The sequence below is a fragment of the Hemicordylus capensis genome, chromosome 2, assembly GCF_027244095.1.
Source record: "Hemicordylus capensis ecotype Gifberg chromosome 2, rHemCap1.1.pri, whole genome shotgun sequence".
Lineage (NCBI taxonomy): Eukaryota > Metazoa > Chordata > Lepidosauria > Squamata > Cordylidae > Hemicordylus > Hemicordylus capensis.
This window is the reverse complement of record NC_069658.1, coordinates 381676032-381691833: the sequence shown is the minus strand read 5'-3', so window position 1 is coordinate 381691833 and position 15802 is coordinate 381676032. Positions and strand designations below refer to the sequence as shown.

The following is a 15802-nucleotide window of genomic DNA, read 5'->3' as shown; positions in this document are numbered from 1 at the left end:
TAAACTTTGCAATGTGACAGTGTTGCACTGTCCTTTTCCCATTTCCCAGAGTCCTGTACTCCCCTCAGCTAAACAAGTGAAAACCCACAAGCATGTGGATGATCAATAATAATTCTTCTCTTCCTCCTCCTCCTCCCACCTTTTCATTATACTAGAAATACTCAAGGCAACTTATATTAAAAGTTTTATAACATTTAAAAATAAGAAAAATAGAAGAGAAGCCACAGATTTTTTAAAAAAATCAGTCACCAAACCAGAAGAGCCAGGAAAAACACATTTCCGAATATATATGTTTTGGTATCATTTGACATACTGGCTGTTTCTGGAATCTTAAAGCATGTCAGGGCTAACTCCATCTTCACATTCAGAAGTCTTTTGCTGAGCCATGCAAGGACGGCATCTATGATTTCATTACTTTTGTATATAGCTAGAAAAGTGAACTTCGAAGTACTTGTCTAGCCTGTACCTTTAATATGTCTGATGTCCTGATAGTCAGGAGAGTGAGATCTGATTAATATATTTTGTATCTATGACCAGTTCCAGAGGACAACATACACATGCACTGCATCATTGGTGAATGGTGAATGCTTGCACAAATAGTAGGTTTTGCCTGCAAAATGCATGGCCGTAGAGCTGGACACTTTCCTGGGTGCCACTTTTGCAAGCAAAAGCCACTATTTATATACATGCACGCCAGTCATAAATAATGATGTGCATGTGTCCTTTTCTGCTCGGGAACTGATTCTCAAGTATAAAATTTAACTATTGGAACAACTCTCAGAGGTCTGTAGCAAGTAAAGTTTGGGACCAAGTTGTGGAACTTAAGTTAGTAAACCATCTTTTTGTTTAAAAGACAAAACCCAGAAACATGGTGTATAAACTCTCAAGGAAATGAGACTTGCAACATCTCCTCTAGAAAGGAAGCTGTTATTTCACATGACACTCCAATGAATGTCATCCCATGTCCTATTTTTTTTCCCTAACCCTGCTTTCAAAGCAAAGTGAACAGACTTCTCCTTTACTCTGACTCCTCATCATGCCTGTTTATTATGAGCCATGACTGTGAGTAATCAGAGCACTTGAACCTGCAGCCCACGCTTTCAGCACGTACATTGTGAGCCACCAACGTGTGCCCTTATCTGCAGCCATAAGCCGGATGTAATAGAACATAGATAGATTCATAAATACACAGATGCATAGATGCACATGTGCACATACATCTATAAAGCCTGGAAGTGTTACCAAAATAAGTTGGCAGTCAGTTGCAGTAACTGTCAGTCTGATAACCCCTCAAATGTTACCAATTTTTCAAATGTCAGCTGAAAGCTTTTAGATCAGGCCACTTTCCAATCTCTGTTGCTGCCATATCCTTCCAGGTAGTCCCTATAATGCCACAAGGAAGGTATGTGTACATGCCTGCTTATGTGTCTAGGTTCTGGATGGGAAGTGGCAGTAAGGTGGGACATTGCATAAGAATTTGCTTCACCTGATCTTTGTGATGTGATAAGCATTCACGAAGCTGAGAAATTTTCAACACTGTACTGTTGAAACATACACACACAGCACAGTATATAACCCAAGCCAGATTCTGTTTATGAAGTGTTGCCTGTTTAGATAGTGCTTTGAACTTCCTATGACACTTGGACAGTCTGGAGATAGATAACAGACTGACCACCAGTGAATGGCAGGCAGTTTAGTAGAATCCTGGCAGTCGGCTCCTCAGCCCTCTCTCCCTGTGTCCCAAGGGAGATATATCCTTTCAGGTGAGCTGCCCACTTGTCTGCATGAATAATCTCTGACAGCCTTTTGCCTCTGGCCAAGCAGCATAAAAAGTGAGTATAGGAGAGGCTATGATCACCTTAAAGGCTTTGATGGGTTTCAGCAACATCCATACCATAAAGGCCCGATCCAGGAGCACTGGTGTGACTGAAGGGACTATTCTTAAATCGTATTTTGAGGAGAGTTTTTCATGAAATTAGTTGTCACTATACTTGAACATTCACTTTTGTCAATACATGGTAGAACCTCCTCCCATCCCCAGCCCCTTTGGCAAGGAATCCTAATGGGGCAGTTAATGCAAGTGCATGCAAGCAATAGTGTTGCTCCACTGGCCACTGGTCAAAGATCCCCCTTCTAGTACACAAGGAACTGATTGTTCACGAAACAGGCTTGATATCATTAAAATGGCAGTAGAGTGAAGAAACTTGAGGTCACCTTTTTCCAGAGACCACCATTTTGTTCATACTGAGGTAAGCTGTGGATAATGCTGATCCTCGCACAGCTGAAAATAAAGAGAAGGTTGCCAGTAACTGGTGCTTATTCCATATGTGCTGGCATCAAATGACTGAGAGGGTCTCCTAGTTTATTATGACCCTTTGTTCTTCTGGGAAACAGGAGGTCTCCCATGTACCATCTCTATATTATCATGTCTCCTTAACCCTCACTTGCTCTGCTTGTGTCTCTGTAGATGAATCTCCACTACAGATTAAACTGGTTTAATCTTTCATCCTTCCTTAAAATCCTTGGAAGTGTAGTTCTGTAGTCCTTCAGATCTCTTGACGGAGAATTCTCAGCACTCCCTTCAACCAAAAATTCCTTAAGGAAAACCATAATGATTAAGCTGGTATAGAATTGTTATAAGTCTGTAATGTTGATACAAATCTTCTCTACTTGTAGCAGTCTATTTACATCATAGTGCCAAGGAATCAAAAATTACTTTAATCATTTCCTCCTCCTCCTTCATACAGGGAAACATCCATACCACCTTCTGTATAAGTATTGTTTCCCACCCAGATCTAGGTGTCTTTCCAATGACATTTCTCAGTCATATCTGTATGAACCTCAGTGTATCCTGTGATCATAGTACAGCGATTTTTCTGTGCTTTATGTGGGCCATGAACCTGTAGGGTATACTGACCTGCAGCTGTTGCACCTGTCTACATTTGGGCAGCCCTACTGAAGTTACCACAGTAAGTTTGGATCCTGGCATTAGAACCCAGCTTTTGATTATCTTGTCATTCTTATTCAGAACTGGATGTGTCACAAAGCCATCATCTGAAGATATGAATGTGTATCTGTTCTAGCCTGCCTCTCCCATCTGCTCAGATAGGTGAAGCATCCTCTTAGACAAGATTTGTTTTTCTGATCTAATATGTATTATTGGCACAAAATGCCTTCCATACTGTGTCATAGTCAGCCCAGGCCTGCAGCCCTTATGCAAGTGAGTAGGATGCCTTTGGCTTCTCTTGAGATGAGGTTGGAAAGATCAAGCTCTTCATATTTGCTTACCATTCCCATTGCTCTTTCTTGCAGTTGGGAAGCATCCAGCTGAAATGTCACATATTGCGTGTGTGGTAGAATAGTCATCTCCATCAGATGCATATGAGGTTTACTTCCCTCATTTAAGAGGTTTTTGGAAATGGCCCACAAACAGCATTGTGGTTTAATTAGAAAGCAGCAACTCATCAAGAGCAGGGGTTGCATTTGTTGTTCTGTCTTTATGCCAAGGGATACCAGGTTAGGAGGTATGTGGCATAAGAAGGACACATTTTAGTGGCTGGAAAATGAAAATGCACCGTCTGATAAGGCACCCCTATGACTGAGAAAGCCTCAATCCCCGTCAAGTTCATAAATGTAGAAATCACCTGACACCTCTTCTGCAGTCCCCAGCCCACCTGGAGCAGCCTGCCTACTTCAGTAGTTCAGCTACCAAAATAAAGTGCAGACAGAAAATCACACACTATGTGATATCCATCTTGTTTACAGCAGAGGATAGTCAATTAGTTTGTTTCTCTTGTACTTGTAGTGTGCTGGATGTGCAAACCAGTTCCTTGTGCACAGCTTCCTCAACAGAAGTATATGAGAAAATGTAGATTTTCAGATATTAGGCGTTGTGATTCTGCTTGTTCACTCTTGTCAGTGAACAAGAGAAAAACCTATTCTTCAAGGATGTCTTAATTCCTAAATATGTTAATATTTAGTCATAATTATTTGTTTTGAATGAATGAATGCAGTCTGTTCAGGGATGAAACCATGTAGAATTCAAGCATCAGCTATGATCTTGTACCTTTTATTGAGGATTGTATGCATTTATTTACTTGGCACCATCCAAGTACATGGTGCTTTACAAATAATGAGAAGATGGATCCCTGCTCTAAGGCGTTTAAATAAAAATATATTGGAGCATGACACCCTTTTCCTCTGTTGTCACCTGCTGGGATCCTCTTGTCTATAGTTTTAGCCCATCAGTACATCACTTGGAATCAGTGCATATCTTTGAATATAATGTACACGGACATCTATTTTGTATATTACAAGCACAGAGGCAATATTACAAAGTTACAATAACACAGCCACAACAACAAAGAGTTTTTGCTCTTCAGTGGATCACCTCTAGAATTTAAGTTCTAGTTCTAATCCTGCATCTCTCTGTAAAAACCTCTGAAAGACTCTGTTCACAAGGATGGAATTATCGTATCCCTTTAATGTAAAGAACAATTATAGGAGAAAGTCATGAGAATAGATGGAACTGCATTTCATGGATTCCCAGCACTCCATTCTGCATATATTGTGCATCTTTAGTCTATGTCTTCTTCAGACTTTCAGCCATGTGTGTACCCAAAGCAACTGCCAAGATTCCACCCTGCTCCTCAGACCCTTCCAACAGGGAAGTCATCATGTCAGCTAGTCAAGGGCTGGGCATTGAGTAATAAGGTTACCTGGAAGGTAATTGGAGTGGGGAGACCAGATGAGGGACACGTGGGGAGACTGTCACACGTTGGGAGATTGGTTTGTGGGGATGAGGGCAGTAGCTCACTATGCCACCTCTGGTGCCAGGGTAGCTTGGGCATGGCCTGTCAAGTGTGACTGCCATGTGGGATATCGTTGCACAAGTGTACACAGGGACCTGTTTCAGTATTTCCTATGACACAACTAGTGCCAATGACATAACTCCCCCTGGCCAACAGGAAGGAAAGAATGTGTGTTCTGGTATGTACTCATTGATGTAAACAACAAAACCCAGTACCCCATGGGTTAGCAACCCATGGGGGTGGTTGGCACCCTCTGTTCACTAGACCACCACTCACTCTGGGCCACCCCAGCACCCCACAAGTGGCTTTAAGGTTTTTCTCAATAGGGAAGAATGGAGGTTTCAGCAGACCCATAACTGCACTTGGGGGGTGCTGGGGTGGCCCAGAGCGAGGGTGCCAACCACCTCCATGGGTTGCTAACCCATGGGGTACTGGGTTTTGTTGTTTCTGAAGTGTTCTGAGTGTAGATTCTTTGGTAGCATATAAGATTTTCAATGACAAACTATGAATCTACTCTCAGTGCTAACCTTAAAGAAACATAAACTTCAAACATCACTTAAAAATCAGCCCTTTGCCCAATTCCTTTCAAATAATTCTGATAGCTACCTGCCCCCCCCTGGGCACTACCACCCACCACACTCTGCTCTTGGACACCCCTTTCCCCCCCCCGACGTGAAGCTATACATTTGCTGCAATCCTAATTATTCCCTATGAGGAATTCAAAAATACTTTAACAATTCACCAATAATCAGAGGAGTATCCAATTGCCTTGGGGTTTTGTGGGTGGTTGGCACCCCTGTCTGTCTACCACCCACCCTGCTTTTGTGCCCCTAGGTGCTCCACAATAGGGGATATGGACTGGTTCTGGTCCCATTATACTCTATGAGAAAAATAATTGAAAATATTTCAAATATTCATAAAAGATCATAGTACTGTCTGATTGCTTCAAGGTTTGAGTGGTTGTTGGCACCCATGGGTGCTCCACAATAAGGTATAATGGGCTGGTTGGAGTCCCATTATACCCTATGAGAAAAAATAGAAATAATTTTCAAAAATTGATAAAAAATCGTACGAGTGTCCGATTGCTTTGGGGTTTGGGTGGCAGGTACCCCTGGGTGCCATCTACCATCCTACCAATTTTTGGATGTCCAAACCAGTTCTAACCAGTTTGAACCGGTCAAATCAAACCACCCCCTGGTTCGGTTCGAATTCAAACCTGCAGCTCGAACCTGATGCCTGGTTCAGTTCGAATTCAAACCTTCGAACCACCCTGGTTTGAATTCAAACCGGTTCGAGTAAGAACCAGTTCGCACATCCCTACTGCTAGCCCTGGATGGCCGGATGATAACATGATAACGTGATGGCCACATGATAACATGATAATGTGATCACAGAGCCGGTTGGGGTGGCTGGGATCGGGAGCCTTCCTATTGGGGGTCTCCTCATGAGTCATGGTGACTCACAATCAGGGAAATGGGGTTATTGGAGCACTCACTCCACTAACCTCATTTAACGTGGTCATTATTTAGAGAGGTTAGCTGCTGGGAGCTCTGTGGCTCCTGTTGCAACACACAGCCACTGGAAAGCGGGCTGGGCTCCCTTAGCCCATTTTCCAGTGGTTGTGAAAATAGTGTCATTAAGTTCTAGGAAAATGTGATGTTCTTGCAACAGAAGTACAATGATGGATAACTGGACTGTGCACCACACATGGGAAGTGATTCATTCATTGTCTTTAAAAATGATAGTTTGGGAAGTCTCTGAGGCTGTAGTCTTATGCAAACCCTTGGGGAAAATGCATCTTTGGGACTTATTCATTTATTTAATTTATTTCTCAAATTTGTAGACCACTCCAAACTTCCATCTCTGGGTGGTTTACAACAACATAAAACAAATTAAAATGAAATCCTTAAAACAATTTAAAACCACTGTCAAATTAAAAGGCTTGGGTAAAAAAATGAATCTTTAGGGACTTCTAAAAGTTGTCAAAGATGGGGAGGATCTAATTTCAGTATGAAAAACATTCCATAGTCTTGAGGTGGCAACAGAGAAGGCCTGTCCCTGTATAACCACCAGACGAGCTGGTGACAACTGCAGACAAACCTCTCCGAATGATCTCAGTGGGCGGTGGGTCTCATGGTGAAGATGTCCTCTTAAATAAGTAGAACCCAAGCAGTTTAGGGCTTTATAAGTTATAACCAGCACCTTGTATTTTGCCCGGAAACTTATTGGCAGCCAGTGTAGGAGGAGGGTCTCACGATCCATGAGACCCACTTTTGCTGAAACTGCAGGGAGAGCGGGCTAAGCCCGCTCTCCCCACAGACAACCGGGCAGGGGGCCCTGGGTGGCTGGATTGGCCGCCCACACAATTAACAGCTCCATGACAGAGCCAGCAGGGGCTGGGGGGAGCGGGGGCTGCACGGCCCCCGGAAGCCCCAGTATGCCCTGCGCGAGTGCACAGGGCATACTGGGGAGACCACCGGAACCGGGAGGCGGCTTTTTGCCTCCCAGTCGGGGGTCTACTCGTGAGTACCCATGGTGCAGAGCTGCAGCGCGGCTACTCAAGAGCAGATAGCCTGGGTTTGCAGAGAGCTCAGGCTAAGGGGTGGGCTACTTGAGCGGGTTAGCTGCTCAAGAACCACTGGGCTCGCTTGCGAGCCCAATGGTTCTTATGATTAACAAAAATCGGGCTAGGCTCTCCTAGCCTGATTTTTGTTAATCGTGAGAATAGCCCCTAGCTCTTTTAGTAGTGGAGTAATATGGTCTCTCCAAAATAACCCAGAGACCCGGAGGCTGCCTCATTCTGTACCAAATGCAGTTTCAAAACTACATACAAAGGCAGCCCCACATAGAGTGCATTGCAGTAGTCAAGTCTAGAGGTTACCAGCATAGGTACCACTGTTCTGAGGTTGTTCATCTCAAGAAACAGACACTACTGGCATATCAGCCAAAGCTGAAAGAAAGCACCTCTGGCCACTGCCTCAACCTGGGATATAAGGGAGAGGTGTGGATCCAGAAGCACTCCCAGATTATGTACCTGTTCCTTCTGGGGAAGTGAGATCCCATCCAGAACCAGCAGATCAACATTGGACCGGATCAACAGATCAACATTGGGTCCGTCTTGTGAGCGGGAAGAGCGGGCTAAGCCGCTCTCCCCGCTCACGAGCGGGCAGGGAGCCCTGGGTGGCCGGATCGGCTGCCCACACGATGGCTGGCTCTGAGACGAAGCCGGCAGGGGGTGGGGGGAGCAGGGGCCGCATGGCCCCCGCAAGCCCCAGTATGCCCTGCGTGAGCACGCAGGGCATACTGGGGAGACCCCCGAGCCAAGAGGCTGCTTTTAAGCCTCTCGGCCAGGAGCCTACTCATGAGTAGGCGCGGCGCGAGGGCGCGCCACGGCTACTCACGATTGCAAAAAGCAGGTTTGCAGGAGCACTCGCTCTGCAAACCTGCTTTTTGCCAGGGGTTCTCGAGCGGGTTAGCCGCTCCAGAACCACTGGGCTCGGCTGCGAGCCCGGTGGTTCTGATAACCAACAAAAATCGGGCTAGCCTCTGCTAGCCCGATTTTTGTTGGTCGTGAGAATAGCCCCATTGTCTCCCAAATTCCAACCCTGCACAATAAGTACCTCCATCTTATCTGGATTCAGTCTCAGTTTGTTATCCTTCATCCAGCCCATTACTGCCTTCAGGCAGGCATTTAGGGAGGTTATGCCTTCTCCTGATGACGTTGGCACGGAGAAATAGATTTGGGTGTCATCAGCATACTGAAAACACCCTGCACCAAATCTCCTGATGTTCTGCACCAAATATTACTGTGTTCTTACTACACAGTCAGAATTTACTTCTGAATTAACATGCAAAGAATTGGGCTGCATGATCCCAGGTCTGTAGCTAAGCAAGATATCTCCTTGAGGAGTGCTCCAAACTCCTGGGATATGCACCAACCAGATTTTGCATTTTGTTTTGAGCTCAAAACAAAATGCAGACGGCTGAAACATTTCATTGAAACATAGGCTGAGCCACCTGTTTCGATAAAACAACTCAAAATTTTCAGATGTTTTGGCCATAAGGAACTATGGGAAAACATGAAAAACACCACTGTTCCCCATGGGTATCTCCTAGGGACACCAAATAGGTGCTACCTACCACCCAACCCACAAAAGAAATGGGCAAGCGGGTGATTTTAAACAATTTTTTAACCTTCCCCCCAAACCTTCATAGGAGGGTTGTTTTGAATGTTTCAAGTTTCCCCATTGTTCTCTATGATCGGAACAACTTGCACTCACAGAGTTGCACACACAAGTTTTGCATTGCAATTTGCAATGCAGTTTGCAACCCTTCCATGAAAAACACTGCAGAAGCACAGTTAAAGGGAATCTGTCCCTCCCAACACAAAACACACATTTCAAACACAGTCCAAAACTGGCCAAAAAAGAATCATTGACCCAGAATCCGCTTCCAGCCACAGTGTAACAACATTGGCACAAGTTGCTCTCTCACACACAATTATGACTTCTTACTTCCTAGCATTGCAACAGCTGCCACAGCAGCACCCTTACTTAGCAGCAAGCGTAGCCATAAGCTCAACTAGAGTAACTTCAGCCACATTTTGACTGAGTACACTTTGCAATGCAGAGCAGACCAGAGCAGTGAGTGAAGCACAGGTTAATCTAGAGGCCAGACATGGAGCTCATCATAGCAATCACCAAGAAATATTACACACACAGAGCTGCCACTGTCCATGATTTCTCACCACAACATTATCTCACAAACATAACAAACCACAGTGCAAGGAAGGCTGGCACCCAAGCTCTGCCTTTGTCAATCTGAGATCCAACGAATAGCAGTAATAGTACAGCGTATTATACTCATTGTTGAGAAAATAAAACCACAAAACCATACCTTCCTTCCTCCTCTCCTGTCCTGTCCAGATGTATCATCTTCTTCAAGAGAGACACAGTATAAGGACTCTCTCTGTCTTCCAGTCCCTTTGAGTACATTTTAAAATTCACTCCTTTTGTGTTCGCCCTCCTGCCTCCCCCCCACCAGCCAATGGGGGCACAGTTGCCCATGACAACACTTGATTTGTATGCTAACAAGCCAACCAAGAAGCAAGGAGATTGCAAGCCAATCAGAAGCCAGTGCCAGGAAAAAATACAGCAAGAGAAAAACAGTCCTCAAAAATGGTGCTTGAAATGTTGAAATGGGGTTGTTTTGTTCGAACCTTGAAACAAGCCCTTTATTCAAAGGGCATTTTGTTTCGAGCTCAAAACTCTTGAAATGGGCCATTTTGAGTCGAAAACATTTCAACATCGAAACGTTTTGCACATCCCTAGGGATAGTGTTTCGCATCCATAGCACTATGGATTTTTTTTTAAAGAGCCAAACTAGACTTGATATTCAGTTGCATGTCTTTCTCCCTTGATTTTTTGGGTCTTTTTTTTTTTTTTAATGAAAAAATGTCCTTGGGGGAAATGGCCTCAGGAATGGAAGAGTGGCAGGTGAGGAGGTGATTAATCCTTTCCCTTCACTTCAAGTTCTCCTTTGAGCATTGGGCTGCTCAAAATCAGTCCCTCCCCAAGCTCCTTTTCCCACATTCTACTACAACAGCATCTCTGTCCCCCACTTGGGGTGGTAGCTTTGAGTGGCCAAGCAGCAGGATGTGAAAGGGTTAAGCAATCCCTTCTCTGTACCATTTCTCCATTCAGACTCACACAACTGCCTATCCCATGTAGTTTGGCCCTGAGATTCTAACATCTTGTGGGAATTTTTTAAATTAAACTTTTCACCTTCTGGAAAGTGTATCCTATCAAATGTTTGTACTTATAAATAAATGTAGGATGCATCTCAGTAGGGTGCAGGTGCAGAATGCAGCTCTCAATTTGCCTTCAGGTCCGCAACAGTTGTTTCAATTTTTAAAAACTTGAAATCCTGAAACTAGGGCATGGTTTTGTTTTTCCCATTTGTTTTTATATCTATAGGAAGGTTTCACAAGCTAAATAACGCCCTCCACTGCCCTGTAAAAGCATGTTTCATTGGTGAGGAAGAGTGGAGGGTGAGCGGAACCAATGAAAGACATGGGATGATGGCGGAACCAATGAAAGACAAGGGATTGATTTCTGCTTCTGTTCATGGTGCTCTGAATGATCACACAGGACCCTTGCTAACTGAGCAAAGAGACACCTTTTAAAGTGGTGATTCTTTTATATTTAGCAGGGGAGAGCAACAGGCCCTATCCAGCCCCAGCACAGCATCCCTCCAGTGGCTGTTGCTGGTATCTGCCTTATGTTTCTTTTAGATTGTGAGCCCTCTGCGGACAGGAGACCATTTTATTTATGTGTTTTTCTTTGTAAACCACTTTGTGAACTTTGGTTGAAGAGCGGTATATAAATGTAGTAGTAGTAGTAGTAGTAGTAGTAATCAGGTGTACTTTCCTAGCTGGATTATGCTGCACACTTAACAGCTTTGCCTCAAGAATTAAATGCCCTCAGTACCTCCAATTATTATTCTGTGCTCCCAGCAATCAAAGAGTTAATTTGAGGTTGTACCCATCATAACCTTAGGTGGCACAGCGGGGAAATGCTTGACTAACAAGCAGAAGGTTGCCGGTTCAAATCCCCGCTGGTACTATATCGGGCAGCAGCGATATAGGAAGATGCTGAAAGGCATCATCTCATACTGCACGGAAGGAAGCAATGGTAAACCCTTTCTGTATTCTACCAAAGAAAACCACAGGACTCTGTGAGCGCCAGGAGTCAAAATTGACTTGATGGCACACTTTACCTTTACCCATCGTATCTTCTCTCTTCTAGGGGCTGTGCTTTACTCTTGTACCCAAATTCTGATTCTGGAGAAGCTGATCTGGAGAAGCTGGTTGGCAGTAGATCCTTCAGTGCAAGGGATGCTTTCTTTGGAAGTAGAGAGTAGTTTTGATTGTGATTTGAACACAGTTGTATATAATTTTGGGGCCTAGGTTACCATCAGATGACAACTGGGAATCTTGGAAACAACTTCATTTTTCTAAGCAGAAGAACTCTCATATCTCTGTCCTGCTGTGGGCAGCTTCTAGCACTATGGAGCATCACGATACTGCAAATATTTTATCTAGAATGATATAGTGTAAATGAGCAATCTTCCCTCTGGAACAGCCATGAGCATGATACTTTATGAAAGTTGAGGAACATTTCCAGTATGGCTAATGATGCTTCTTACTCCCTCTGCATATGGCCAGTGCCTTATAGCTGCAGGAAGGGAATGGTTTGCAACCTGGAACAGATTTGGAACTGAAATGCTTTATTTAAATGAACTGTGTTCATATAACACTTGCAAGCAATCACCATAATGAATAAAGGAATTTGTTGTTTTCCAGCTTCACTGGTAACAAGGTGACTCTATAAGTGTGTTTTCCCACTTAGGAGAGTTGAGCCTATCACCTTGTGTGAGCTTTAAACCTCTCACATTCCTTCCAAGCCAAGCAATCCTGGCCTTTCTCTGCCTTTGAAAGAGACTTTGTAGCTTTTGGCTACACTGAAAATGCAATCCATGTGTTTCCTTTCATTCTTGTTCCATGGAGTCTTACAGATGCAAAATATTTCAAATGTCTGCAAAAGCAGCTTACCATGGGAAGTGTATTGACGCTATTACCTGCTGCAGCATTTCATGCAGATGTATTTTTCATAAGAAACCTAGGTAACAACTTGTTTAACCCCATGCAGGTCCTCAACAGATAAATAGTGAAGTTTTAAAAATGCTGGTGATCTCTTCCTTCACACCCATTTCTTTTTTCTCATCTCCACATGCAATTTGTGTGCTTAGATATGTGCTGACATTTCCCCCTTGCCATTCTGTAATATTTGTTGAAGATTTTCAGAGGAGAAAAAGGAAAGGGCAGTAACAGTTTGGATGCTGCTCATTTGTGTAAAAATGAAAAGTGGGAAAGAGGAAGTAAACCCAACATTATCCTGTTTACAAATCAAAACAAGATATAAGCTTCACTGTGTTCTGAAACCTGCTAAATAGAACCAGCTTGAATTCAAATTCAAACATAATTGCTTTTTCAGGCAGCTTTTTAAATGGAAAAGATGCTGCTAACTTATACAATATGCTAATATAGTTGTGCTCTTGTGCAATTCCCATGCTGTTTAGTAGGCCTTGCACTTGAGAAATTACTAGTGTATTGTGACCAAGATCAAGTCACCACTACAGTGTTTGTTCAATGTTTATTTTGTTTTCTGTTTGTCCACACATTTCAGTATGAATAATTAGTTCCACAGGTAGCCTGTAGAGATCCTGATATGCAATCATTTGCAAGATTCTGTGGATTGGGGTACTAATCCCACCACTGTTGGGGGGTGGGGAGGAAGAGGAGAAAGCAATATGTCTCTGACTTTTCTGCTAAAACCAATCACAGGGAAGCATCATAAGAACAAAGCAGCAGCTCTTTCCACTCACATTGGAATGACCAGACAATGAAAGTGCAGTAATCTCTAGCAACCTCTGTGTGGATCAATGAAGGTCTTTCCTAAAATAAAATCCAACCACATGGGTCCTAGATAGTAGAAAGGAACACCACTTGTTGTAGGATCCTTTCCCTCCCTGGAAGTTGCTGTTCCACATCCATGTGCCCCCACCATGGGAAGACCACCCACTGTGTAACAACTGTGCATTATTTGCATGCTGTTGTCATCTATGCCAAATGTTCCTATTGACCATGGAACCAGAACTGTCCTAGTAATTAAGAAAAAGTGGTGGCTACGTTAACAATGTTTCATCTTTACTTTCTGTCAGCTTTTCCTTGAAATCTGAGCAGAGTACTTGAATTGGCAAGCTTAAAGTTATGGCACCACACATTTCACTTCCTTGTATAGTGATAGATACTAACCAATATATCCTCTTAAGTGAGGAGAAGCTTGGAAAACACTTTAAAAAACACTGATACTACCTGGAACCACTACATGATTATAGTTCTCCACAGGAGACTCCTACAATAGGCATTTCTCTAGTGTCTAAGATGAGAGTGGAAAAGGAAGCATACGCTCATACCACATTGAGAGGAAGCATACGCTCCTGCTGCATCTGCTGCTGCAGCCAGTACCTGTCCCAAGCTGTTAAAGAAAACAATTTGAAAAGAAGGGCATTTGGAGAGGTTTTCACATAATTTAATGTGTTCACTATTATCAACAAAGTCTCACAAAATGCCATGCTACACTATAGTATACTGTAGTGTAATAATATAATACTGTAAGGTCATTTACTTGATTGAAAATGCTGACATGGGCTGGCCTACCTGCCTCCCCCCACACAATCAAAGTTCTAACACGAGCTGTACTGCAGCGAGCAGCAGAGCAAGGAACCAGAGGAAGAAGTCCTCCGGCATCCCTCAGTGCACTGACTGCACCAGAAGCTCTTGCCACCCGGTTCGGTGTGTGTTCAGACCGCCTGCAGCCTGACACATACATGACCAGGTATCTGAGTAGAAGGTCACGCTCTCACCCTTCTACTAGGTAATAGCCTGAGGTAAAACCTCCGGTTACCTGATGCGGTAAGGATTGGCCTTGATCCTGGTGCTTCACACGAGTGGACCTACCCTGGTAGGGCTGCGCATGTGAATAGCATTTTCTAACTGGAATACCATACAGGGGTCCCCATAGAATACATGAGGTCTTTTGGTGAGCTTTACAGTGGCTTCTCCTTCCAATATTATGGTTCTTGCCCATGCATTCCAAACCACCCATGAGCACTGATTCCAGTAAATGAGAAACTGCCAGGGCAGAAGATCCTTCTCTGATGGGCAGGGACCCTAGCTGAGTGGCAGAGCATCTGCTTTGCAAGAAGAAGAGCCCAGCTTGAAGCCCTGGCATCTGCAGGCAGAGCTTGCAAAGACCTCTTGTCTGGTATCCGGGAGAGCTGCTGCCACTCAGTGCCAGACACTCCATGGTCTGGCACAGTAGAAGGCAGTTCACAATGTGCTGAGGACTTTGACACCATTCTCTTTCTGCTCTCCAGTCCTCATTGGTTCTAGTGTTTATACAGATGTATACATAAACCAGAGAATGAAAGTTTAATTCCTATATCCCCCTATGTTCTGAAAAACTGAAAGCATTGTGTCCCATAGAGACAAGTTCAATAACTCCTGCTTGGTGTTCATGTTGCTCTGTGTGAACACTTTGCACTATCTTTCCTCCTTCTTTCCAGGGCTCTGGCTGATATCCTCCGGCAGCAGGGACCAATCCCTATAGCACACTGTGAAAGAGAGACTATCTCGGCTATAGATACCTCTCCCAAAGACAACACACCAATTCGAACATCCTCCAAAAACCACTACACACCAGTGCGCACTTTCAAGGGCAACCCAGGTAAGCACTCCATTTCTTCAGTACCACTGTGAACACACTTAGTGGTGATTTATGGGAAATGAGTTGCACATGGAGCATTGAGAATCCCATAAGGGGATGATGTTCTGAGCACCATATCTGAAGACTCATAGGAAGGGGTTGAAGGAGGCCTTCATTTCAAGACACAGGTGCAACTGTTCTTTAGGCATACAATTGCTTTTGCTGAAGGAGGTCATCATGCCCTGCAGACATTTTGAGCCACAATGAAATTCTCCATGAAGGTATTATAAGGGGAATACAGTGACATTTTGTTATTTGGCTCTGCTATAATAGAAAGGAGTAAAGGCACAACTGACAAAACCAAAAAATACTACAAAATACTTTGGTGGGGTATGCAGGGACATTGAGTTGTGGCACATGTTCCCATCGAAAAGAGTGACCCAAATCCTCACCCAGGCACTGTCTTGAATTCAGTGCTACTTCACCTCCTGGGAAATAGGATGCACTTTGTATTCTCCATTACATGAATGGTTACAATTATAATGGGATGCTATGTAGAGCAAGATGCCCCAGTTCAGTCACAAATGATCGAGTCTGACACCAGAGTCATTGGGTAAAGTTCTCCTGCCTCTGGTGATTTGGGAGGTCAAAGCAGGTGACTTT

The 15802-nt window shown here is 43.9% G+C and overlaps 1 protein-coding gene across 6 annotated transcripts in view; it reads left to right on the top strand.

Moving 5' to 3' along the window:
* SHISA6 (shisa family member 6) overlaps nt 1–15802 on the top strand; it is a 417240-nt gene that overhangs the window by 12787 nt on the left and 388651 nt on the right. For all 6 annotated transcript variants that reach the window (XM_053298957.1, XM_053298956.1, XM_053298958.1 and 3 more), the window contains one exon: nt 15000–15160. In XM_053298957.1, coding sequence (XP_053154932.1) covers nt 15000–15160 — 161 coding nt within the window. The remainder of the gene's footprint in view (nt 1–14999; nt 15161–15802) is intronic.